Source organism: Oryzias latipes, chromosome 5 (genome assembly GCF_053564925.1).
Source record: "Oryzias latipes strain Hd-rR chromosome 5, Olatipes_Hd-rR_3.1".
NCBI classification, from domain to species: Eukaryota; Metazoa; Chordata; class Actinopteri; order Beloniformes; family Adrianichthyidae; genus Oryzias; species Oryzias latipes.
Genome location: NC_136241.1, coordinates 36,418,611 through 36,443,455, shown reverse-complemented (window position 1 = coordinate 36,443,455; position 24,845 = coordinate 36,418,611). Strand labels below are relative to the sequence as shown.

Genomic DNA, 24,845 nt, shown 5'->3' with positions numbered 1-24,845 from the left:
AGGTGGGGGGTACGGTTGGAGGTGGGGGGTTCGATTGGAGGTGGGGGGGGCTGTTGGAGGTGGGGGGTTCGGTTGGAGGTGGGGGGGGCTGTTGGAGGTGGGGGGTTCGGTTGGAGGTGGGGGGGGGACTGTTGGGGATGGGGGGTACGGTTGGAGGTGGGGGGGGGACTGTTGGGGATGGGGGGTACGGTTGGAGGTGGGGGGGACTTTTGGAGGTGGGGGGTACGGTTGGAGGTGGGGGGGACTTTTGGAGGTGGGGGGGGACTGTTGGGGATGGGGGGTACGGTTGGAGGTGGGGGGGACTTTTGGAGGTGGGGGGGGACTGTTGGAGGTGGGGGGTTCGGTTGGAGGTGGGGGGGGACTGTTGGGGATGGGGGGTACGGTTGGAGGTGGGGGGGACTGTTGGAGGTGGGGGGTTCGGTTGGAGGTGGGGGGGGACTGTTGGGGATGGGGGGTACGGTTGGAGGTGGGGGGGACTTTTGGAGGTGGGGGGGGACTGTTGGGGATGGGGGGTACGGTTGGAGGTGGGGGGGACTTTTGGAGGTGGGGGGGGACTGTTGGAGGTGGGGGGTACGGTTGGAGGTGGGGGGGACTGTTGGAGGTGGGGGGTTCGGTTGGAGGTGGGGGGGGACTGTTGGGGATGGGGGGTACGGTTGGAGGTGGGGGGGACTTTTGGAGGTGGGGGGGGACTGTTGGGGATGGGGGGTACGGTTGGAGGTGGGGGGGACTGTTGGAGGTGGGGGGTACGGTTGGAGGTGGGGGGGACTGTTGGAGGTGGGGGGTTCGGTTGGTGTGCATGCTTGCTTCCAGCTTTTCTGATTGTGTCCATCAGGAAAAGAAGCGGACCCCCCCCCCCCCCCCCCCCCCCCCCCACACACACACACACACACACACACAGAGGAGGAGGTGGAGCTGCTAGACGTTTCTCTGCCTGCAGCTTCCAAACGTTCACAGAGAGAAAAGACTTTTCCTCCATTCTCAAAAAGACGCCGTTCTTTTTTCCCAGTGTTTCTTCGTCTCTGCAGGAAGTTTCTGAAGTGAACTGTGAGGATTGAGCTTTCAGGCAGTGAGCTCCTCCCTCCTCACTTTCTCCTGGTTTCTAACATTTTCACTCTTTTCTCTCAAAGTTCAAACGTTCCAGGATTCTAGAACAAAAAGATCTGATGACATCACAGATTGATGTCAGTGTGTCAGACTGAACACAGGAGACACGGCACGGAGGAGAAAGATTGACAAGGTCTACAGCCAATCAGGAGGCACAACACACGGATGAAACAAAAGCATCCAAAACTGTGCACGTGTGACGGACAGGCAGATGGAACAATATGAGGATTTATTGATAGTGAGCAGGAAACAGCAAAAGCGCAGAGAGCCTGGGCAGGTGAGGGTACAAGGGACAAACCGGGTCCGGGGTCCGGGGTCAGGGGTCTGGGGTCCGGGGTCCGGGGTTTGGGGTCCGGTGTAGATCAGAGGTGCCACTGAATAAACAGGAACACGGTTTGGTAGATACCGGACGCTGACCAGCTCTACATGCCTGAGTGGTCCAGCATGGAGATGGATCAGCTGTCATGTGAACATGGAGACATTTGGATCTGAACATGTGCCGTTCACAGCCACGCCTCCAAATAGGTTAAGGATGCAGTGAAAGCCGTTGTAAACTGTTTGTTTCACTTCACAGATTTTGGGGAGGGGGTGGATTGTATTGTGGTGGCAGACACGCATCATTGTGTGTTTTTCACATGTCTCTGACTTATCGGTCCAAAACCAAAAATATTCTACCAGAAACCCCGTTTTCACGTTTCCTCAGTAGCATTCTGTGGGTCCAAAAAGCGGATTTAGTCAGTAAGTCACCATTCTAACGAACACGCCGCCGCTGGACGGCGAGCAGCGCCACCGACCACACTGCCTTCAGGTTGCTGGTAGACCGTCAGGTGTTGCAGGTGGACTTGGTGAGTCTCCAAGTGTCGTCAGCAGACTTGCATCAAGACTCTGAACTACTGCAGAGTTTGGGACAGACCCGGGGGAAGATCCCCCCAGTGACAGACCACCACCATGACCAGAACCTGAGGACCTCAGACCTGGTTTAGCAAACGCCACACAGCAGCAGGCCCGTTTACCAGATGGGAGGGGTACCAGGGTTCCCAGACAGACCATTCAGAACCGACTCCACCCCCTCTGACTGGAATGACAGATGACCGCTGCAGGTGAGGAGTCTGGACGGCATCACGAGGTTCTTGTAGACGGTCCAATACCTGCAGGTACTGTCCTCAGAGACATCGTGGATCCATTGTCATCACCCAGTTCCACCAGAACACCCCCAACTTCCTGTCCACCGCATGGTGCCAGAGCAGTCAGAGCTGGACCTAAGGAAGTGGGCGTGGCTTCTGTGCTTTTGCCAGAAATGACTTTTTACTTGAACCCCATATAGCAGGTCTGGGACCAGCTGAGGCAGAGACTGGATAACCGGACCCCTGGGTGACCTGCAGAACTGCATGTAGGACTTGTGGAAAAGCGGACTGCCTCAGAACATCATGAGGTCGGTAAGGAGCACAAAACGCCGCCGTCACGTTGTCACCAGATGCGGTTCCATGTGCAAAATATCTTGATGGGATCAATGGTGGGATCAGAATTCAACCGTGTAAATGGGCCCAGAAAAACCTTTTCTGATTAGAACTAACGGTCACATGGTCCCCTTTTGGTGTGAATGAATCATTTGGAAGCAGGAGAGTTGAAAATACTGGAAGAGGAAATGAGTCCTGATGTAAACAACGGGAGCTGTCATTTACATTTATGCATTTAATATACTAGATGATCTTCCAAACGTGCTTTTATTAATGTTTGGAATATCATGAAGCGTCTGTTCGCTCATCATTTTATTTTTAATCCGTGTTGTCCGTGCTTTTGTTTGTGGAAGAACGGGGCTGGAAGAACCGTTAGCAGTTTGTGTCGTGATTTATTCCACTTCCTCGTTGCCACAGACGACACACGTCATACGATCCATCAAAGCAGAGTTCAGAATCAAGTATACGAGCGGTCAACAGAAAATACCGGGCGCTGTGCTCCTTCTCTGTATCAAACCAAACTAACACAGGTGCGCCTACATGACGTCTTAACTCATCACATGACCAAAAAAGGAATTATAAACAAACATGATCATGGCGACTACAACATGGTTAATGTGTTTTTACACCACGTGATTAAATATTGAAGAAAACATGTCAGAGAAACAGTTTGAGTTTAATCTTAGTGTCTCTTATATAACACATGTGATGAAATCAGAGGCCAAGTAGAACACACACATGTGCATGAACACACACACACACACACATAGAAACACATGTATCTATATGTGTGTGTTCTTGCACATGTGTGGATGTGTGTTTGTGTGTGCACATGTGTGTGCATATACACATTTGTCACACACATGTGTGTGTGTGTGTACATAAGCACGTGTGTGTGTGCATATGTATGTGTGCGTATATGCATGTGTGTGCGCAAATTCATGTGTGTGTGCAAATTCATGTGTGTGTATGTGTGCGTGTGTGTGTTTTTGCATATACATGTGTGTATTTACATATGCACGTGTGTGTTTCTCTTTACCCAGACCTTTTCTAAACGTGTTTTCTGCTGCGATCGTCTCTCAGCTGTGACTCTTTTCTGAGGTCACAGAAATAAGAAACACTTTAGTAGTGTATATGGTGGGGGGTGCGGGGCGTTGTGTGGGTGGGGGTGGGTGGTGTCTGCTGTAAACATGCGCTCTGCGGCCTGGGACCGTCTCCGTGATGAAACCAGCAGCAATGTCTGCTGCTGGCATGACGACTGTGTCCCGTGACATACCTGCTGTGCATGTGAACTGGAATAGGGGGGGCTAACTTTTGACCGCTTTGATTTGGGTAAAAACGACGCTGTGACATCATCAGTACCCCCCAGTTGTAATACTTACGATCCTAATGCGAAGCACCCCCCATCTGTTTTCTGAGCTGCTGGTGTTTGTGTTTCATTGGCCGTCATGCTGCTATCAGATGCAACTTTAGGCAATACCCAGTGCACATGCACACACGTGCACATGCACACACTCAAACACACACACACTCTCTTGTCCATCCGCCTCCAACTGAGACAAACAAAGGAGCTGCCTCCATCTCCATCAGTCCGCTTACTGCCGTAACGAAGTGCAATCAACATGCAAGGCTGACCACGTGCACACACACACGCATGCACACACGCATGCACGTGCACATGCACGTGCACACTGTGGCTTGCTGAAGGATAAATTTCACTTGTGATTGCAGAAGAGTTACTGAAGTGTGGACTTGTTTGTGCGCTGGCCTCGTGCTGCCATGATGTCACTTCTTTGCACTCTCAGAACTTTCCCTCTGAAATCCAACGGCGACAAAGAACGTCAACCCAGACGTTTTCCTCTCCATGAGTCCGTCTGGAGCAGCGTCAGGAGCTCCACCCCTCCAGGGTTCCATCTCGTCGTTTCTCTGCACAGGGACGCTGCTTAGGATGTCAGCAGGTGGTTCCAACGCATGTGCGTGTGTATGTGTGTGTTTGTGCATGTGTGTGTGCATATATGTGTGTGTGTGGATGTGTGTGTGTATATGGGTGTGTGCATATGTGTGTGTGTTTGTGCATGTGTGTGTGTGTGTGTGTGTGCATATGTGTGTGTGTGCATATGTGTGTGTGTGTGTTTGTGCATGTGTGTGTGTGTGTGGATGTGTGTGTGTGTTCATATATGTGTGAGTGCATATGTGTGTCTGTGCATATGTGTGTGTGTGTGTGGATGTGTGTGCATATGTGTGGGTGTGCGTGTGTGTGTGTGTGTGTCTGTGCATATGTGTGTGTGTGCATATGTGTGCGTCTGTGTGTGCGTGTGTGCATAGGTGTGTGTGGTGTGTGCATATGTGTGTGTGTGTGTTTGTGCATGTGTGTATGTGCACCACCCACTGATACCTGTGTCAAATGTCAGCATGATGTAAAACACACACACAGTGCAGTGAAACAGGAAGTGTTTCATTTCCAGAGCTGCTTTGGCTCCACAGTAAAAATGAAAATCTTACCCAAAGTTAATTATCTCTTCTCAATGATTCCCACACAACCGCCATTAAAATGGTTCAGAACATTAGACTCATCCATATCAAGCTTTTTATGGAACAATAAACCTGCAAGAATTAGTCTAAAAACTTTAAAATCTGCAAAAAGCTATGGAGGATTAGAATTACCTAACTTCCACAATTACTTTCTTGCAAATAGATTACAATACATCTTAAAATGGTTAAAAAATAATCCAGAAACCAACTCATGGTTAGACTTGGAACAGGCGTTATGTGGAAAGATCAACCTGTCAGATCTTCCATTTATTAGTCAAATAGTTAAAAAACAGGATTGTTTCAAAAGTATTAATATAAATGCCACTTTAACAGCCTGGTGGGAATTCCTCAAAATATCAAAATCATCAATTCAACCGTGCAAACTGACACCCATCTGGAACAACCCAGACATCCTCATAAACAAAAAAATTATCCACTTCCCAGCTTGGCAAGCAGGGGGCATAAAACAACTAGAGCACATAATTATTGATAGAAGATTCATAACTCCCCAGGAACTTCAAGACAAACATGGAATATATAACTTCTTGGAATATCAGCAACTTAAATCAATTATTACTAAAAAGTTTAAATACAGAGACAACGATTTAAAGCTACCAGATGTAGTTACCACTCTGATCAATTTCTCAATGAATAAAACTCTCTCCAAAATATACAAACTTTTATGTAATTTAGATAACAATATTTCACTTCCGACAACAAAATGGGATGCGGATTTGAGCATCAGCACAGATGAAAGTTTTTGGTCAAAACTCTTCACAGAATTTACTACACTGGACAGAGGATGTTCAAGATGGGTCTCAGTAACTCAGACATTTGTCAGCACTGTGACAGTAATCTACCCGACAATTACATGCATGCACTATGGTTCTGCACGCCTGTCCAGGCTCTCTGGCAGCAGGTATGTGCCGATCTATCAGTCTGGCTTAAGGTTTCAATCACAGCTTCACCGTCACTTTGTGTGCTTGGTGACATGAGTGCCATCGATGTAGAAGGAGGATTAGGCTCTATCATTTTCATAACTCTTTGCATTGCTAAAAAAACTATTTTAATAAATTGGAAAAGCAAAAAAAATATAAATATAAGTCAACACAGAAATCTGCTGCTTGATCATATCAGCTTGGAAAAAATGTCAGCCCAAAGTTCAAGTAACTTTGAAAGAATTCGGTCTCTCTGGTCTCCCATAGCTAACTCCGTGACTTAGGGGGTGGGGGGGGCATGGTCGTCGCTGCTCCTTGCCCTTCTGCCGTGGGCCGGGGTGGGGGTCGGGGCCTCCGGTGCCTGGCCGGGGGTGGTGGGGGCTCCGTTGGTCGGGGGGTCGGGTCCGGCGCCTGGGTGGGGCGGCCTGGGGCGCTGCGTGGTCCTCTGGGCTTGGGTGTGGGGGTGCGTGGTGGGGGGGTGGGGTGGTGGTCTGGCTTGGCTTGGGGGGGTGGTCCCTTTGCCTGTGCTGGGGGGGTTGGCGGGGGGCCCTGCTCGGGGGGGGCCCAGCGGCGCCGGATGGGCTGTCCATCTACACCTGGGGCTGGGATCGGCCCTTCCCTGGCTCTGGGGCGGGACGGGACAGCCCTCTTGGGGCCCCCGGTCGCTCTGGGTGTCATCCGCTTCGGCTGCGGGGTCTGGGGTGGGGTGGGGGAGGGGGTCTTGTCGGCCCTGTCCTGTGGGGGGGCATTCTGGGGGAGGGGGGGGGGACCACTATTGGTACGGGGCCCCTTCCTCATATAACCTCATATTAGGGTGAGGGGGTGGGGGGTCTAGCCTGCGATGCGCCTTGGGGGGGGGCTAGTTGGCAGTGGCCCCCCTCCTATGGTTGCCGTATGGAGTGGGCCCCCCCCTCTTTCGGTTTTATTTGCACCTTAGACATGTAGGGTCCTTGGTAGGGGGGGTGCTTGGACATCACTGCCAGCAAGCAGCAGATGTCCTCCTGGCACCCTACCCGCCAATTTTAACCGCACCTTAGACATTTAGGGCCCCTTGGTGGGGAGGGTGAGGGGACATCACTGTGAGTAATCAGGAGATGTCCCCTTAGTGCCCTACTCGCCAATTTTAACTGCACCCCCCTTAGTACACACACCCCTCCCCCTTCAATATATACATTCCAACATAAACACACACACATGCACACACACCCTTTCAAACACACATACACGCACACACATTTTGCAAGGAAGGTGGGACCTGGGTCCATCTGTCCCCTACCCCTTCCCTGGTGGGGGGTACGGGCCCCTTGGCGATGGCGGCCGTGTCCCTTGGGTGCTGGCTCCCTGGGCCCGGCGGTGCTCTCTCCGCACGGTGGGGGGGTTCATATTACACCTGAGCCGGGGGTGTTCGTGTCCCTGGGGGGTGGGTCCTGGTCTTTGCCCCTGAGCGCTGGGCCCCGCCAAACTTCCAACATGGCCGAGCCTGGTCGGGCCATATTTATAACACCCCTTGTGGGCCCTCTTTTTTCCCCGGGGTTCCCCCCTCCTGGGCGGGGGCGGCGGGCCCCTGCCTTGCTCCTCCCTGGACCAACCGTGGGCCGGGCGGATGGCTGCCTGGAGTGCCGAGCGGGTCTCCCTTGGGGGTCCTGGCTCGTACCTGGGGTAGGGGCGGGGGGATGCCCGGAACTCCTGGGTGGTGGTGGGGTGCTCGTCTGGGGCTGTGGGCGTCCTTCTCCGGTGGGGCCCTGCGTTGGGCGCTCCCGGCGCGGCGGGGGGGCTGCTCTCCTGGTTGGGCTGGGGCGGCGCTCTCTTTCCCTCCGTGCCTCCCTGCTCTCTGGCTCTGGGGGCCTTGCGGCGGTCCTGCTGGCCCTGGCCTGGGTGGCGGGCTTGGTCGTCCCGTGTGGCGTTGGGGGGATTTCGGCTGCCGCTGCTGCTGCGGTGGGGGTCTTGGGGTGGGGATGGCTGGGCACTCTCCCTCCTTCTTGTCACGTTCCACCATCCATTTTAGAAGAACATAAACACTCACCTGAGCACAGGTGTCAGCTCACCTTTGCACTAACAGTTTGCATGACTGAATGACTGAAATATTTCACACTAGTTGGTTTAAAGGCATAAGTATGCGTGTGAACACTATCTGTTTTGTGTACATGTCGACAGGTGGACATTTTTGCAGCTAGCAGGTGTGTTTATAACATTTGAGTGTGTGTGTGTGGATAGGCCCCGCCCTTTTTGTATTACATTTGAACCTTACCATAATGATTAACAACCAGTAAACCTGTTGCTTTATGCTGCTTCATGGTCTTACCCCCCTTCCCCTCCTATTATCACCCCCTACCCCCCCCCCCCCCTTTCTCTTCTTCCCCTCTTTCCTTTTCCGTCCGGTCCAACACCAAAGATTTTCAAACATGATTGAAATTAATAAAGTTTGGCCCCAATTACAAAAGGGGTTTATTCAGACATACCTTTGGTTTGTCTGAAGATTAATAACCCCTCTTGTTAAAGTAAAATATGTCCAACACAAGAGGCCCTCAGCTCTCATCTGTCTGCCTAGCTGTTGGACAGGACAAGTTAAAAAAAAAAAAAAAAGAGCTGCTTTGGCTCCGCCCCCGCGTCCCGGCAGGTTGAATGTTTTGCGCTGATGTGTCAGTAACTGAAGGCAGATGCTGGAAGACGTCTGTCATGTATTTTCAGTGAACAGAGGGGGACGGTTCCTGTCTTTGCCACTAGAGGGAGACAAACTAACATCTCCTGTTCCGTCCATCTGTTCTATTAACCCTTGTGCTATCCTATGGGGTCCAGATGACCCCCCCCCCCCCTTACATTGACGTGTTCTCCCTACCATGACAAAGGTGGATAAAGGTGGAAAGATTTCATGTAATCCATGGACACCAGTGAAGATCACAAATCATTGAAGAAAAAAGGTTCAGAGCACTGTCTAGTGGGTCTAGATGACCCAACTCCCAATGTTAAAGTGCCTAGGATAGCACAGGGGTTACACTGCATCCGTTACGGGTTTTGGGGTTGCTGGAGCCTATATCAGCTACTGTTCACCCTGATCAGGTCACCAATCCATCACAGAGACACACAACTCCACAGACATCACCAGTGGCCTGAATCATGTTTCTGGACTGGGGGAGGAACCTGGAGAGAACCCACACATGATCCAGAAGAACCTGCAACCTCCACATAGAAAGAACCCAGCAGGGATTTGAACCTGGCCTCCTCACTAAGAGGTAAGAGTGCTAACCACTACACCACAGATCCCCTCATGATATTTCTTTGCCATTTAAAGAGAAGATTCACATTTAATAAAGTTATTTCTCCTTTAGTCACTCCAATAAATTCTAAAATTGTTCCTAAAACTTTTCTGACTGTAAAAACATCCAAAGCCTGATGGGAAATCTGATGAATACATCAGAAATGTGAATTCTGTGATGGACCGTGTCGGTATTTAAACATTTGAAGGTCTTGAATACAGAAACTGTTCTGTGCTTTGAAAAGTGGGTCTTCTCATTTGATTGGATGTTTTTATAACGTAATCCTTTAGCATTACTTTTGTAGTTTTCCATGGCCTGAAAAGAGAAGAGCGCCTTAGACATGTGGGGATTCTGAATGTTCAAATGTCTTCTCCATACGTTTTACTTTGACAGTGGAGGCAGATGGAACCCAAACCCAAGCGGTGGCTTCATGAGAACATCGTCAGTCCTTCAGATGTTTGGATACTTGAGTTTCTGTAGGTCTGCTCATCGATTCCATCATTTTACGATGAAGCACTCCAAAGCCGCCTCTTGGCTGAAGAGCATCTTCATCAAAGGTCATTTCATCCAGACGCTGAGCCACTGCAGCCATTGTGGGTCTCCTGTTGTCTTCAGGATAATGCCACAAAAATGCAGCGTGACTCCATCCGGCACAAAGAGCCACAGTCAGTCAGCAGCTTCAGCCGAGCCTCTGCTTTAGTGAGCAGCAGGAATGCAGGACGCCGGCGTGGCTTGGGCCCCTCGTGGCTCTCGTGAGTTATCTATGGATTGTAACTCTGGCAATAGACGGAAACGCTGGGCTACTATCTCGGTTCTCAACAGCTGTGTCTGTAAAAACTGAAAAGTGTTTGTTTGCATTCTTTTGGGGACATTCCTGAAGGACAGTCCTGTTGGGTGAACCTCTACTGTCTTCAGAGTTCAGACCTTTCATTCGTGTCCGTCTCTCGGAGGGGGCGGGATCAAGCGGCAGCTCTAACCAGCAGCTTTCCTCTTGTCATTAACCCACTAACGAGGGACCACATGGTCCTCGTTGGACGGCTCGTGCGCCCGCTTTCACGCTGTCAGGACTTTAATGAAGGACACAGACGTTCCCATTTGCCTTGTGTTCAGACAGACGAAGATTTGAGGCGTGTGACTGGTTCTGGTTCCGCCTCACGTTTCTTCCAGGTCTCTGATCAGACCTGGGAGTGGGGGGGGGGGGGGTCCTTATTCTCGACTGCATGGAGAGTTTAGCTGCAGTCCGCTTAACGCCGCTGCTCCCCGTCAGACTCACGAGCCTCATAAGTGGCAGCTGATGGCGGCAGGAACACGTGGAACATGTTAGTGATCATGGGTTCCTAGCTGCTCATCATTAGAGATCTGACTCTGTCCTGAAGGGGACACGGCTCTTTCACCAAATATGAAAATATTAGGAGTTTAGGCCAAACCTGGAATGATTGATGAGACATTTTCGTTTGTAAACTTTAGCACAGGAAGTCTCTTTTCTGTTTCCTAATCATGAAGAAAGGACCGGATGGTGTTCAAGCGTGTCTGTAGGAACATGTCTTCTGTCTGTGAGGAAGAACTCCAACCCTGTTGAACCTCTAGCAAAAATCCTGCAGGATTCAGTAACGGTTCTGTTTGGACCGGTTCCCTAATCATATAAGGATAAATGTCTTTTCAGACTCCCATCTGGGTTCAGTAAATCAACCATTTTCATCCACAGATGCACCCGTAAATGACTCAACCCCCCTGGGGTCATGAATGGGCTTTCATTTGGTTTTATGGGTTTTTCAGGGTTCTAAAGGTTCTGAAGGACTTCATCAAGGACAGAGGTCTTCATGGTGGACAGAGGTGTTCATTGTGGACAGAAGTCTTCGTTGTGGATGGAGGTCTTCATCAGGGACAGAGGTGATCGTCGTGGACAGGGGTCTTCAATTTCAATTCAATTCAATTCAATTTTATTTGTATAGCCCAAAATCACAACAACAGTCGTCTCGATGGGCTTCGAAGTAAAACATGAACTCAAAAGGATCATGAATACAAAGAGTTCAATAGGAAAATACTAAAATGAACTAACAAACTGACTATGCTATACTGGCATCCCTGCCCTTAGACCCCTCCCCCCTCTGTAAGGAAAAACTCCTAAAAAAACAGATTCTGGAAAAAACGAAGAAACCTCAGGGGTGTCCACATGAAGGAGGGATCCTCCCCCAGGACGGACAAGCGATTTACCAGAACTCTATCTAACTTTATCAAACACTATATATAAAGTCCAGCAGACGAGCTTCATCCAGCCGTGGTTGTGGGGACAGTCAAAGGCGCGAGTCGAGCCAGAGACAGGAACCACAGCCAGGTGTAGGAGCAGGAGCAGAGACGAGGTAAACGGTCAGGAACAGGAGCACGGATGAACCAACTGGAATCTGGAAGCACTCCCACTCCGCAGGAGGGGAAAGAGGGAAGGAGGGACAATACATGAATCACTGCAGCAAACAGAGGCATGGAGAACTAAATGATAAATTATGATCAAGAATAGAGGAGAGGAAGGGTAGAAGTAGATGAGAAAAGAGGACAGAACCCCAGTGCACCATAGTTACCCCAGCTTCAACTTCTAGCAGCCTTTTAAAACAAATAGTTATTAAGTTTAATTTAAACAAATTAACATTAGGTTAAATAATCTCTGAACACTAACTAGTCTGACAATAATCCTGTCCACAGAGGAATGTTTTTAGTCTAGCTTTGAATGTAGAAACTGAGTCGGCCTCTCTTCCATGAGCTGGGAGTTTATTCCATAAGACAGGGGCTTGGTGGCTAAACGCTCTACCTCCAACCGTACTTTTACTAATTCTAGGAACCACAAGCAGTCCTGCATTTTGCGAGCGAAGTGTTCTGATTGGATGGTAAGGGACTATGAGGTCCTTAATATAGGACGGGGCCATTCCATGTAAGGCCTTATAGGTTAACAGGAGGATCTTGAACTTAATTCTAGAATCAACTGGGATCCAGTGAAGTGAAACCAACACAGGAGTGATGTGATCTCTTCTGCTAGTTCCTGCTAACAATCTAGCAGCTGCGTTCTGAACAAGCTGGAGACTTCTTAAGGAATTCTTAGGACACGCTGCTAACAAGGAGTTACAGTAATCCAGCCTCGACGTCACAAATGCATGGATGAGTTTTTCAGCATCACTCTTAGAAAGTATATTTCTGATCTTAGCAATATTCCGCAGGTGAAAAAAGGCAGTTCTACATGCCTGAGATATGTGAGCCTTAAATGATAAATCCTGGTCAAGTAAAACCCCAAGGTTTCTAACTGTGGAATTAGGGGCTATACTTATGCCATCCAGGGAGACTATCTGAGCAGACAGAGTATCTCTGAGGTTTTTAGGACCTAGTATAATGACCTCAGTTTTTTCTGGGTTCAAGAGGAGGTAATTAATTGTCATCCAGGTCTTGATGTCACTGATGCAGGCGTTCAGTTTCTCTATCTGGTCATTTTGGTCAGGCTTCATGGATAAATACAACTGCGTATCGTTGGCATAACAATGAAAATTAATGCTGTGTTTCCTGATTATGTTTCCTAGGGGTAGCATATAAAGCGTAAACAGGATCGGTCCCAAGACTGAGCCCTGTGGGACTCCATAGTTCTCGAGTGCACTGAGAGGAATGGCCATTTACATTAACGAACTGATACCTATCGGACAGATAGGATTTAAACCACTGGAGAGCAGATCCTCTGATCCCTATGTCCTGCTCTAATCTATGGAGTCAAATACCGTGGTCGATAGTGTCAAAGGCTGCACTGAGGTCTTCATCAAAGGGCAGAGGTTTTAACCGTTGGTGGAGGACTTTATCAAGGACAGAGGTCTTCGTCCTGGATGGAGGTTTTCATCATGGACAGAGGTCTTCGTTATGGACAGAGGTCTTCATCGTGGACAGAGGTCTTCATCGTGGACAGAGGTGTTCATTGTGGATGGAGGTCTTTATCAAAGACAGAGGTCTTCATCAAGGACATAAATTGTCACCAAGGGTGGAGGTCTTTATTAAGGACAGAGGTCTTCGTCCTGGATGGAGGTCTTCATCATGGACAGAGGTCTTCGTCTTGGATGGGGTCTTCATCATGGACAGAGGTCTTCGTCGTGGACAGAGGTGTTCATTGTGGATGGAGGTCTTTATCAAAGACAGAGGTCTTCATCAAGGACAGAGATTTTCACCGTGGGTGGAGGTCTTTATCAAGGACAGAGGTCTTCGTCCTGGACAGAGGTGTTCGTTGTGGATGGAGGTCTTTATTAAGGACAGAGGTCTTCGTCCTGGATGGAGGTCTTCATCATGGACAGAGGTCTTCGTCTTGGATGGGGTCTTCATCATGGAAAGAGGTCTTCATCGTGGACAATGGCCTTTGTCCACGACAGAGGTCTTCGTCATGGATGTAGGTCTTCATCAAGGACAGATGTCTTTGTCCTGGACAGAGGTCTTCGTCGTGGATGAAGGTCTTCATCATGGACAGAGGACTTCATGGTGGACAGAGGTCTTTGTCGTGGACAGAGGTCTTCGTCATGGATGGAGGTCTTTAGCAAGGACAGAGGTCTTCATCGTGAAACAGAGGTCTTTATCAAGGACAGAGGTGTTCATTGTGGATGGAGGTCTTTATCAAAGACAGAGGTCTTTATCAAGGACAGAGGTCTTCGTCCTGGATGGAGGTCTTCATCATGGACAGAGGTCTTCGTCTTGGATGGGGTATTCATCATTGACAGAGGTCTTCGTTATGGACAGAGGTCTTCATCGTGGACAGAGGTATTCGTCGTGGACAGAGGTCTTCGTCGTGGACAGAGGTGTTCATTGTGGATGGAGGTCTTTATCAAAGACAGAGGTCTTCATCAAGGACAGAGATTTTCACCGTGGGTGGAGGTCTTTATCAAGGACAGAGGTCTTCGTCCTGGAAGGAGGTTTTCATCATGGACAGAGGTCTTCGTTATGGACAGAGGTCTTCATCGTGGACAGAGGTCTTCGTCGTGGACAGAGGTGTTCATTGTGGATGGAGGTCTTTATCAAAGACAGAGGTCTTCATCAAGGACAGAGATTTTCACCGTGGGTGGAGGTCTTTATCAAGGACAGAGTTCTTAGTCGTGGACAGAGGTGTTCGTTGTGGATGGAGGTTTTTATTAATGACAGAGGTCTTTGTCCTGGATGGAGGTCTTCATCATGGACAGAGGTCTTCGTCGTGGATGGGGTCTTCATCATGGACAGAGGTCTTCATCGTGGACAGTGGCCTTTGTCCACGACAGAGGTCTTCGTCATGGATGTAGGTCTTCATCAAGGACAGATGTCTTTGTCCTGGACAGAGGTCTTCATCGTGGATGAAGGTCTTCATCATGGACAGAGGACTTCATGGTGGACAGAGGTCTTTGTCGTGGACAGAGGTCTTCGTCATGGATGGAGGTCTTTAGCAAGGACAGAGGTCTTCGTCGTGGACAGAGGTCTTTATCAAGGACAGAGGTCTTCGTCGTTGACAGAGATCTTCATCAGGGACAGAAGTCTTCGTTGTGGATGGAGGTCCTTATCAGGGACAGAGGTCTTCATCCTGGACGGATGTCTTCATCATGGACAGAGGTCTTTATCAAGGACAGAAGTTTTCGTCGTGGACAGAGGTCTTAATCAAGGACAGAGGTCTTCATCCTGGACGGAGGTCTTCATCATGGAGAGAGGTCTTCATCGTGGACAGAGGTCTTCATCATGGACAGTGGTCTTTGTCCTGGACAGAGGTCTTTGTCGTGGGAAGAGGTCTTCATCATGGATAGAGGTCTTTGTCCTGGACAGAGGTCTTCGTTGTGGATGGAGGTCTTCATCAAGGACATAAGTCTTTGTCGTAGACAGAGGTTTACATCATGGACAGAGGTCTTGGTCCTGGACAGAGGTCTTCGTTGTGAATGGAGGTCTTCTTCAAGGACAGAGGTCTTCATCAGGATAGAGGTCTTTGTCGTGGACAGAAGTGTTCGTTGTGGTTGGAGGTCTTCATCAGGGACAGAAATCTTCATCAAGGAAAGGGGTCTTCATCAAGGACAGAGGTTTTCACCGTGGGTGGAGGTCTTTATCATGGACAGAGGTCTTTGTCCTGGACAGAGGTCTTCGTTGTGGATGGAGGTCTTCGTCTTGGATGGAGGTCTTCATCAAGGACAGAGGTCTTCATCAAGGATAGAGGTCTTCGTCATGGATGGAGGTCTTCATCAAGGACAGAGGTCTTCATCATGGATGGAGGTCTTTGTTGTTGACAGTGGTCTTCGTCGTGGACAGAGGTCTTTGTCCTGGACAGAGGTCTTTGTCCTGGACAGAGGTATTCGTTATGGATGGAGGTCTTCATCAAGGAGAGAGGTCATTGTCCTGGACAGAGATTTTCATCATGGACAGAGGTCTTTGTCCTGAACAGTGGTCTTTGTTTTGGATGGAGGTCTTCATCAAGGACAGAGGTCTTCATCATGGATGGAGGTCTTTGTTGTTGACAGTGGTCTTCGTCATGGACAGAGGTTTTTGTCCTGGACAGAGGTATTCGTTATGGACAGAGGTCTTCATCATGGATGGAGGTCTTCATCAAGGACAGAGGTCTTTGTTGTGGACAGTGGTCTTCGTCGTGGACAGAGGTCTTTGTCCTGGACAGAGGTCTTTGTCCTGGACAGAGGTATTCGTTATGGATGGAGGTCTTCATCAAGGACAGAGGTCTTTGTCGTGGAAAGACGTCTTCATCAAGGAGAGAGGTCATTGTCCTGGACAGAGGTCTTCATCAAGGACAGAGGTCTTCATCATGGAGGGAGGTCTTCATCAAGGACAGAGGTCTTTGTTGTGGACAGTGGTCTTCGTCATGGACAGAGGTTTTTGTCCTGGACAGAGGTATTCGTTATGGACAGAGGTCTTCATCATGGATGGAGGTCTTCGTCGTGGACAGTGGTCTTTTATGGCTCTAACTCTTTTCTTGCACATCTGCTCTTCTTCATACAGAAACTCTGAAGCTGATGGTTTCGTCTTAAAAATATATCATATTTATCTATATTTTTATATTTATACATATTTCTGGTTTTCCAAAATCATCAGAGAAGAAAAAGTCGCTTCAGAATCTCAACACGTTTTCGTGGTGATGCCATTGGCTGCTGACCATGAATGGAGGAGCTCTGAGCCAATCAGGAGCCTGCTGGAAGACTATTTACGCGGCTCAGCAGGAGCCAGCTTGTCTTTCTCAGCCTCTCCTGTTCCTCCATCGGAGCGTCTTCTCCTCAGCATGCACAGCAAAGAGCAGATCAGGTAAGACGCCTCCTGTGAAGCTGACCTCTGACCTTAACGCTAAACCTTGTCTCTTTTTCACCTTTCTAACGCGTCTCTGAATGTGTCACCCTGCTAATCAGCGTCTCGTGTTCCAGACCAGCAGCTCTGCTGAGACACTAAAGCAGTGAAACAGCCTTCAGATCAGCAGCAACCTGCTTTCACTCTGGGGGGGGGGGGTCAATGAAGGCTTTGTGAGGCAAAAAGGCTTTTGTTGTGAAGCTTTCAGCATATGACGACATTAAAGTCATTTCCGTTGAAACAAAGTCGTTTTTTTTCTGTTACCGTCATCTGTTTTTAGACTAAAGTACAGCAGCCCCCTTGGGACATAAATCGTTACAAAAGTAGAAGAACTAAACCGTCTTATCTGTAAAAATCCCGACTTTTTCTATAGAAAGCAGCTTGTCGTCGATCTGAAACTTGTACTGCAGTAAAAGTAACAGTACTTCAAACTGCAGAAACTCATGTAGAAGTAAAACAAAAACCTACATATCTGTGTTAGAATAGGAAAAACACTCTGTTTAATCACAATTATGGTTTTAAACTCAGCAAATTACACCAAAAAATCACAAAATTCAAGAATGTCCAGACAATATTTAGAAAGTAAAAGTGGCTGCAGGACAGACTGGAGACGTAGTTTTAGTACAATCCTCCTGCTTCAGGGCAAACGGCAGGATTTGTCAGAAACCTGTCGTTACACTTTTAGTAACAAAGATTCTGGTTTTTTATTTCATTTATTCATTTTCACAGCACACAACAAGAATTACACAACAATCTTATCTGCAGAGAAAATATAAGAGGACAGAAAGATAAAAACGTATTACCTCCGCCCTATTTAACTACCCCATGAAATGATTGAAACAAATCTATCCTTTGGAATGCAAAAGAAATACTTCATATAATACTGCTTATAAACAAACAAACAAACAAAAACATATATATGTATCAAATGACGGAGACCCACACAACCTTTTTGATTTTTTGTTGTTTTTGTGTCCAACCTTAACATATCGTCCTTATAGTTCATATTTTCTGAGCATTTGTTTTTCCACAGTTGTAGTAATTATTGAATCCGACTGATATTCTGCACTGAAACACTTTCTTTCTTCAGTTTTGGTCTGAATTTAGAATGAAAGAAATCATTCAAATTTTGACAGACATCTTTGTTCTGGCTGGGACTGATGAGGCATTTTTAATTCATACATCTATAGATATTTCTATTGTTCATCTCCAGAGTAAGTAGTCAAAGTTCAGATGTTTCAGTCAAATTTCTCCCAGCAGTCAAATGTTTTAAAAACTTCCCACTAAGCCTGGATCCCCTCCTCTGGATTCCTGAAGGCTGCAGGTTCCAGTGCAGCTGCATAGGTTAACGGAGGCTCTTCTTCCTGTTGCAGCCATGATGACTACCAGAAGACTGCTGAGTGGCTGATGTCCCGGACTAAGCACCGCCCCCAGGTGTCCATCATCTGTGGCTCTGGACTGGGCAGGCTCGCTGACAGCCTCAGCTGTCGTGATCAGTTTAGTTACTCTGAAATCCCAGGTTTCCCTCAAAGCACAGGTAAGCTCACTTTAAGGGCTAAGAATTCTGGGAAACCCGGAGTGAGAATCCATCTGATTGGTGATGACTTCCTGTGTTGAGTTTCAACGTCATTCCTCATCTCAGTAAACCTCAGTTTAAACCTCAATTTTCATCATCTTGTTCATCTTCATCATCTTCTTCATCTTCTGCAGCAGATTCTTTCCAAACCTAAACATCCTCATCCTGGGAACTAAACAGAATTCTTTGATCAGGATGAAAAACGTCTGCTCACCCAGAACGTCTGTGTGCATTTGTTTGTATGTGTGTTTGTTTGTGTGTTTGTATGTGTTTGTTTTTAGTTTGTGTGTTTGTTTGTTTTTGTTTGTGTGTTTGCATGTGTTTGTGTTTGTTTGTGTGTTTGTTTTTGTTTGTGTGTTTGAATGTGTTTTTTTTTTGTGTGTGTTTGTACGTATTTCTTTGTCGGTTCGTATATGTGTTTTGTTCTGTTGAGTGTGTGGTTACATGTGTACATGTGTTTGTGTGTTTAGGTGTGTGTGTTTGTGTGTGTTTGCAGTGCAGGGTCACGCTGGCTGCTTGGTCTTTGGCGAGCTGAAGGGAAGGTCGTGTGTTTGCATGCAGGGTCGTTTCCACATGTATGAAGGACACTCGCTGCTGAAGGTCAGTATATCACTGTGATGCATTCACTGACCTCTACCACTACCTTCACATCTGGCATATGTGGCGCGTTCAGGAACTTGTTGAATGTGGGTTAATGAACGTTGGACTGTTGCTACCTGATAGCGCATGAACCTGCAGTTGGAGGAGTTTTGGTGTGAAAAGTCGTAGGAATCTTTTTCTGTCACTTTATTCGGATTCATAACAAATTTGGCGTCATAAAATTCCAGCAATTATTAAATTCTTCTCCTTCCATTGAGGTGTTACCATGACAAAGGTGGATAAAGGTGGAAAGATTTCATGTAATCCATGGACACCAGTGAAGATCACAAATCATTGAAGAAAAAAGGTTCAGAGCTCTGTCTAGTGGGTCTAGATGACCCAACTCCCAACGTTAAAGTGTCTAGGATAGACCAAGGGTTACAAATTTCTGTAGCAAAACATAAACGTGAGATTTTGATCGGGGAAGCCCAAACTGCGAATTTACATGTGTGTACATAGATGTTTTACTGGAAGTGGTTGCTTAAACGCGCGTTTCCACGCCCGGTGTGAACGCAGCATCAGGAAGTCACTGATGGGATGTATGTTGGAACAGATGTTTAAATCAAAGAAAAGCTGGGAACACACGTTTAGAGAAACACATGCATGTTTAGAAACACACACAACTGATGACATCAGCTTCCTCAATGAGCTCAACAACTTCTTCAGAAGGTTTGAGGTTCTGAACAGCAACCTTAAGCCCCTCCTCCACCCATGAAAAGCCCCGTCCACCCATGAACAGCCCCTCCTCCACCCATGAACAGCCCCTCCTCCACCCATGAAAAGCCCCACCCCACCCATGAACAGCCCCTCCTCCACCCATGAAAAGCCCCGTCCACCCATGAACAGCCCCTCCTCCACCCATGAACAGCCCCTCCTCCACCCATGAAAAGCCCCACCCCACCCATGAACAGCCCCTCCTCCACCCATGAACAGCCCCCCTCCACCCACGGAGAGCCCCTCCTCCACCCATGAACAGCCCCCCCTCCACCCATGAACAGCCCCCCCACCGTCATGTCTAACGGTTCTGTGGATTCTTCCTGGAGGTTGTGTCACACAGTCGATGTACAAAAACCTCCTGCTACACATAAAGCCGAGCCGCCACATTTTTGTTTGACAATTAAGTGAAAGAAAAAACAACACACAATTATTTAAAAAATAAAAGTGTGAGTCAGGGTGAGTCAGGGTGTGTGTGTGTTTGTGGATGGGTGTGTGTTTGCATGCCTGCGTGTTAAGCATGCTCAGCTGAAGCATGTGTTCAGTCACATGCAGCCTGCAGCAGTCGGTAAAATGCTGCCATTGTTTCTTTCAGCAAACATTTGTCTTTTTTGTCATGCAGAGACTGCCTGACTCCCCTTTAGGTGGCGCTGTGTTCCCGAAAACACTCACATTCTTACAAACCGTCATGTTGCCATGGAAACACATGCTTTTTTTGTGTTCAAACCTTACTGGGGTTGGGCAACGTGGGACTGCATTCCTGTTTGTTTTCCAGCAAACCCTGCCCAGACCCACCTGATTGGCTGGACACACCTGATCCAAGTCACCAACAGTGGGAGGAGTCAGGATTTCTGGAAACCAGAAAGGGGCGCTGCCCTCGAGGCCTAGGATTGCTCCCCCCGCCCCTCCCTAACTCACCAAAAAGCTGATTGTGTCCGTCAGACAACGTTTCCCATCCGAGTCTTTAAGCTGATGGGAGTGCAGACGCTGGTCGTGACCAACGCCGCCGGCTCATTGGCTGACCATCTCCATCCAGGTGACATCATGATCATCAAAGACCACATCAACATCCCTGGACTGGCTGGTCTGAATCCACTTCATGGGCCCAACGATGACAAGTAGTGTAGACGCTCAAACGTTGACCTTTCTTTGTTGAGGAATTTTCCTGCTGACTAAGCGTTGCTCTCGTTTGAAACGCCGCCCACAGGTTTGGCCCTCGCTTCCCCGCCATGTCAAGCTGCTACGACAGAGGGCTGCGCTCCCTGGCCCTGGAGGTCACCAAGCAGCTTGACATCGCCGGTCTTGTACAGGAGGGCGTCTACGCCATGGTGGGGGGTCCCAACTTTGAGACCATCGCCGAGGCCAGGATGCTGCACCGCCTGGGCGTGGATGCAGTTGGTACGGGCTCAAATGCAAAGCTGCAGCATCATCTGGGCTGCTATCACCTTAGAGCACACGGGTCAAGATCCAGGCCTCAAGGGCCGGTGTGCTGCATGTTTTCTTACCAACCTGCCATTGAAGCTGCTCATTGGCTAAACACACCTGATCCAGGTAATCAACAGCAGATCAGACAGGATTTCTGAAAAAGCAGCAGGAGGCCCTGGAGGCCTGGAGTTAGACTCCCCTGCCTCAGAGGCTGAGGGCATGGAGCCTTAACTTAACTCTTTTAGGTCATAGGACCTGGTGTCGTCATGCGTGGACACCAGGTTTTGGTTCTATTACCACAGTGGTTCATTCTACATGTGTAGAGGGTTTCCTCAAATATCAGCTTAAGAGGTTAAAACTCCAAGAAACCCACAGAGCTGTTGAGTTAAAGGAAACAAAGACTAAATGTTGAAGTTTTCACTTTTACACATTAACGTCTCACCTTTTAACTGATTACATCCGCATTCTATTTTTCTTACTGCAACTAATGTGCAAGAAGTTACAAAAAGTGTTAATAAATGCAAAAGGAAGCCATTCACTGACTGTCCTGCCAGATGTCACCGGGAAAGGATGCAGTAAACCACACTGCAACCCCCCCACCTCTATCTGTAACCTTTCTTTCCAGACAGGATGAAACTTGTCCCAAACTAAACACACATTCACAAACGATGGATCTCAGTTTGGGTGGATGGCTGCCTGGAGTTTTTAGCGGGTCTCCCTTGGGGGGCCCTGGCTCGTGCCCGGGGTCGAAGCGGGGGGATTCCCAGAACTCCTTGGCGGTGGTTGCTGCTCATCTGGGACTGGGGGAGCTCTCCGATGAAGGGGCCCGTGTTGGGCCCTCTGGGTGTGGCGCCGGCGGGGGGGGGCTGCTCTTCTGGTTGGGCTGGAGCACTCTCTGTCCCCCCATGCCTCCCTGCTATCTGGCTCTGGGGGCCCCATGGCGGTCCTGCTGGCCCTGGCCTGGGGGGCGGTTGTTCTCTATCTGTGTTGGGGGGTTCTGGCTGCTGCTGTGGCGGGGGTCTTGGTGTGGGGATGGCTGGACACTCTCCCCCCTTCTTGTTACATCCCATCATCCACCTCAGCTCTGAACAAATAGTTTGTGTGTCTGAATGCATAAGTATGTGTGTGTGTGAGCGTTATTTGTACCGTGTTCATGTCTGCATGTGAAGCTTTTTGAAGCCAACAGTGTGTGTCAGGACAGGCCCCGCCCCTTTTGACCAACAGTTACACCTGATGGTAATGATTATAAACTTTCTTTTTTGCCCTTACGCCCCCCCATACACACACACACTCTAACATCCCTCTCCCTTTTCCGTCGGTCCAACAAAAGACAGTTACAAATATCATTAATATAAATAAAGTTTAGACTAAATTACAAATATACCCATCGTGTGTCAGATGAATCATAAATCCATGTTGTAACAGTAAAATATGTGTAACACAAGAGGCTTTCAGCTCTCATCTGTCTGCTCAGCTGTTGGACAAGTTAAAAAAAAGAAAAGAAAAGAATCTTGTTGAATGGGGGTGCTTTGACATTGATCTGTTTGGTCCATATCAGTTTCCTTTGGATGCTTGGCTTCGTTTGTTGAGTCTGAAAGCTCACCTGAACTCAGGTGTTGACCCAACTAAACGAGCCGAGGCTCTAAAATCAAATGTTTTTGAGCGAAACAAGAGAGCCACGGGGATCGCTACTGGTTTGTATATGTCTGCTGGTGGCCGTGGTGTAGTGGAGACCTGCAGACACTTCTTCCTAAGTGGCAGAGGAACTTGCCACCTTTCTGCTTCCTGTGTATAATAGCGCCCCCATATGAGCATCTGGTGGAAGTGCTTTTTTGGTTTGCTTCAGTGTAAGAACAAACCGAACCACTTGAATCTATGACATCATCTTTCAGTTTATAGCAAACTGTTTGACGTGTAAGAAATGACCTGTGAATTTCTCTGAGGTCGACTGACCGCGTCCATCATCTACTGCCCTTCCAGGTATGAGTACAGTACCAGAGGTCGTCGTGGCAACTCACTGTGGCATGCAAGTCTTTGGTCTTTCTCTGATAACCAATAAGGTAAGGTACAGCTGATAGGGTCCATCCATCCTCTGTACCTGCTGATGCTGGGATGACCATCTTTACCTGTGAGGTCATTCCCACCGCATGCTTGTGTTGGGACAAGGACAGCAGGGATTGGTTGATCTGGTGGTTGCTGATGACAAGCTGATTGGTTTGTTGCAGGTGGTGAAAAGTTACGAAGATTCTGATTGCGTGAATCACGACGGCGTCCTGGAGGTCGGCCGTCTGCGTTCTGAGACGGTTCAGCAGCTGGTGACAGAAGTGATCAGCAGAATGGAAATCAATAATAACATTGATAGAACAAGCAGTGCTGTGTGAATGTGACCCCCCAGCCCCCCCGTTGTCCTGCACATGGAAGTAAACATCTAATCTGATCCTTGACTTCCTTTGATGATTGTTGCTCTAACAGAAAAATGATTTTTAATTGCATCAGGATGTAATAATTAATGTTTAAATGACTTTATTCACACAAAGTTATGACTGTTTATTATAAAAAAAAGGTTGTTTAAAATTTTAAGGATTGATTCTTGCTTTGTTAAAAAAAGTGTCGATTTTGTCCAATAAAAATGTTTGCCACACTCTCAGTTTCATCCATCCGTCCGACCGACCGACCATCCCTCCGTCTGTCAGTCCATCCACACGTCCATCCATACGTCCATCCATACGTCATCCATACGTCCATCCACACGTCCATCTATACGTCCATCCATACGTCATCCATACGTCCATCCACACGTCCATCCATACGTCATCCATACGTCCATCCACACGTCCATCTATACGTCCATCCATACGTCCATCTATACGTCCATCCACACGTCCATCCATACGTCCATCCATACGTCATCCATACGTCCATCCACACGTCCATCTATACGTCCATCCATACGTCATCCATACGTCCATCTATACGTCCATCCATACGTCCATCTATACGTCCATCCACACGTCCATCCATACGTCATCCATACGTCCATCCACACGTCCATCTATACGTCCATCCATACGTCATCCATACGTCCATCTATACGTCCATCCATACGTCCATCTATACGTCCATCCACACGTCCATCCATACATCCATCTATACGTCCATCCACACGTCCATCCACACGTCCATCCACACGTCCATCCATACGTCCATCCATACGTCATCCATACGTCCATCTATACGTCCGTCCATACGTCCGTCCACACGTCCATCCACACGTCCATCCACACGTCCATCTACACGTCCGTCCACACGTCCGTCCACACGTCCATCCACACGGCCATCCACACGTCCATCCACACGTCCATCCACACGTCCGTCCACACGTCCGTCCACACGTCCATCCATACGTCCATCCATACGTCCATCCACACGTCCATCCACACGTCCATCCACACGTCCATCCATACGTCCATCCACACGTCCATCCACACGTCCATCCACACGTCCATCCACACGTCCATCCATACGTCCATCCATACGTCCATCCACACGTCCATCCACACGTCCATCCACACGTCCATCCATACGTCCATCCATACGTCCATCCACACGTCCATCCACACGTCCATCTACACGTCCATCCACACGTCCATCCACACGTCCATCCACACGTCCATCCATACGTCCATCCACACGTCCATCCTTACGTCCATCTATACGTCCATCCACACGGCATCCACACGTCCATCCACACGTCCATCCATACGTCCATCCACACGTCCATCCACACGTCCATCCTTACGTCCATCTATACGTCCATCCACACGTCCATCCATACGTCCATCCATACGTCCATCCACATGTCCATCCACACGTCCATCCATACGTCCATCCACACGTCCAT

At 48.5% G+C, this 24,845-nt stretch overlaps 1 protein-coding gene across 3 annotated transcripts; it reads left to right on the top strand.

The window, feature by feature from the left end:
• The first annotated feature begins 2,456 nt into the window (after nucleotides 1–2,456).
• Nucleotides 2,457–23,585, top strand: LOC144992257 (purine nucleoside phosphorylase-like). 3 transcript variants are annotated; one of them, XM_078947890.1, is made up of 11 exons: nucleotides 2,457–2,536; nucleotides 9,089–9,261; nucleotides 9,679–9,761; nucleotides 11,062–11,175; nucleotides 16,345–16,551; nucleotides 17,964–18,127; nucleotides 18,663–18,766; nucleotides 20,462–20,637; nucleotides 20,727–20,917; nucleotides 22,925–23,004; nucleotides 23,170–23,585. In XM_078947890.1, the coding sequence occupies exons 3-11, from the start codon at nucleotides 9,688–9,690 to the stop codon at nucleotides 23,323–23,325; spliced, it is 1,266 nt and encodes a 421-aa protein (XP_078804016.1). In that variant the 5' UTR covers nucleotides 2,457–2,536; nucleotides 9,089–9,261; nucleotides 9,679–9,687; the 3' UTR covers nucleotides 23,326–23,585. The 3 variants fall into 3 exon arrangements, with proteins under 3 accessions (XP_078804016.1, XP_078804017.1, XP_078804015.1); XM_078947891.1 differs by lacking the exons at nucleotides 2,457–2,536; nucleotides 9,679–9,761 and having other exon boundaries at nucleotides 9,127–9,261; XM_078947889.1 differs by lacking the exons at nucleotides 2,457–2,536; nucleotides 9,089–9,261; nucleotides 9,679–9,761; nucleotides 11,062–11,175 and having other exon boundaries at nucleotides 16,038–16,551.
• The last annotated feature ends 1,260 nt before the right edge of the window (nucleotides 23,586–24,845 follow it).

What these genes read in the sequence shown, in the direction of transcription:
- LOC144992257 (XM_078947889.1), top strand. Translation starts at nt 16,058, where the DNA reads ATGGAGGGAGGTCTTCATCAAGGACAGAGGTCTTTGTTGTGGACAGTG. An exon ending in AGGTTTCCCTCAAAGCACAG is followed by an intron (nt 18,128 to 18,662) that starts GTAAGCTCACTT and finishes GTGTGTTTGCAG; the next exon opens with TGCAGGGTCACGCTGGCTGC. An exon ending in CATGGGCCCAACGATGACAA is followed by an intron (nt 20,638 to 20,726) that starts GTAGTGTAGACG and finishes CGCCGCCCACAG; the next exon opens with GTTTGGCCCTCGCTTCCCCG.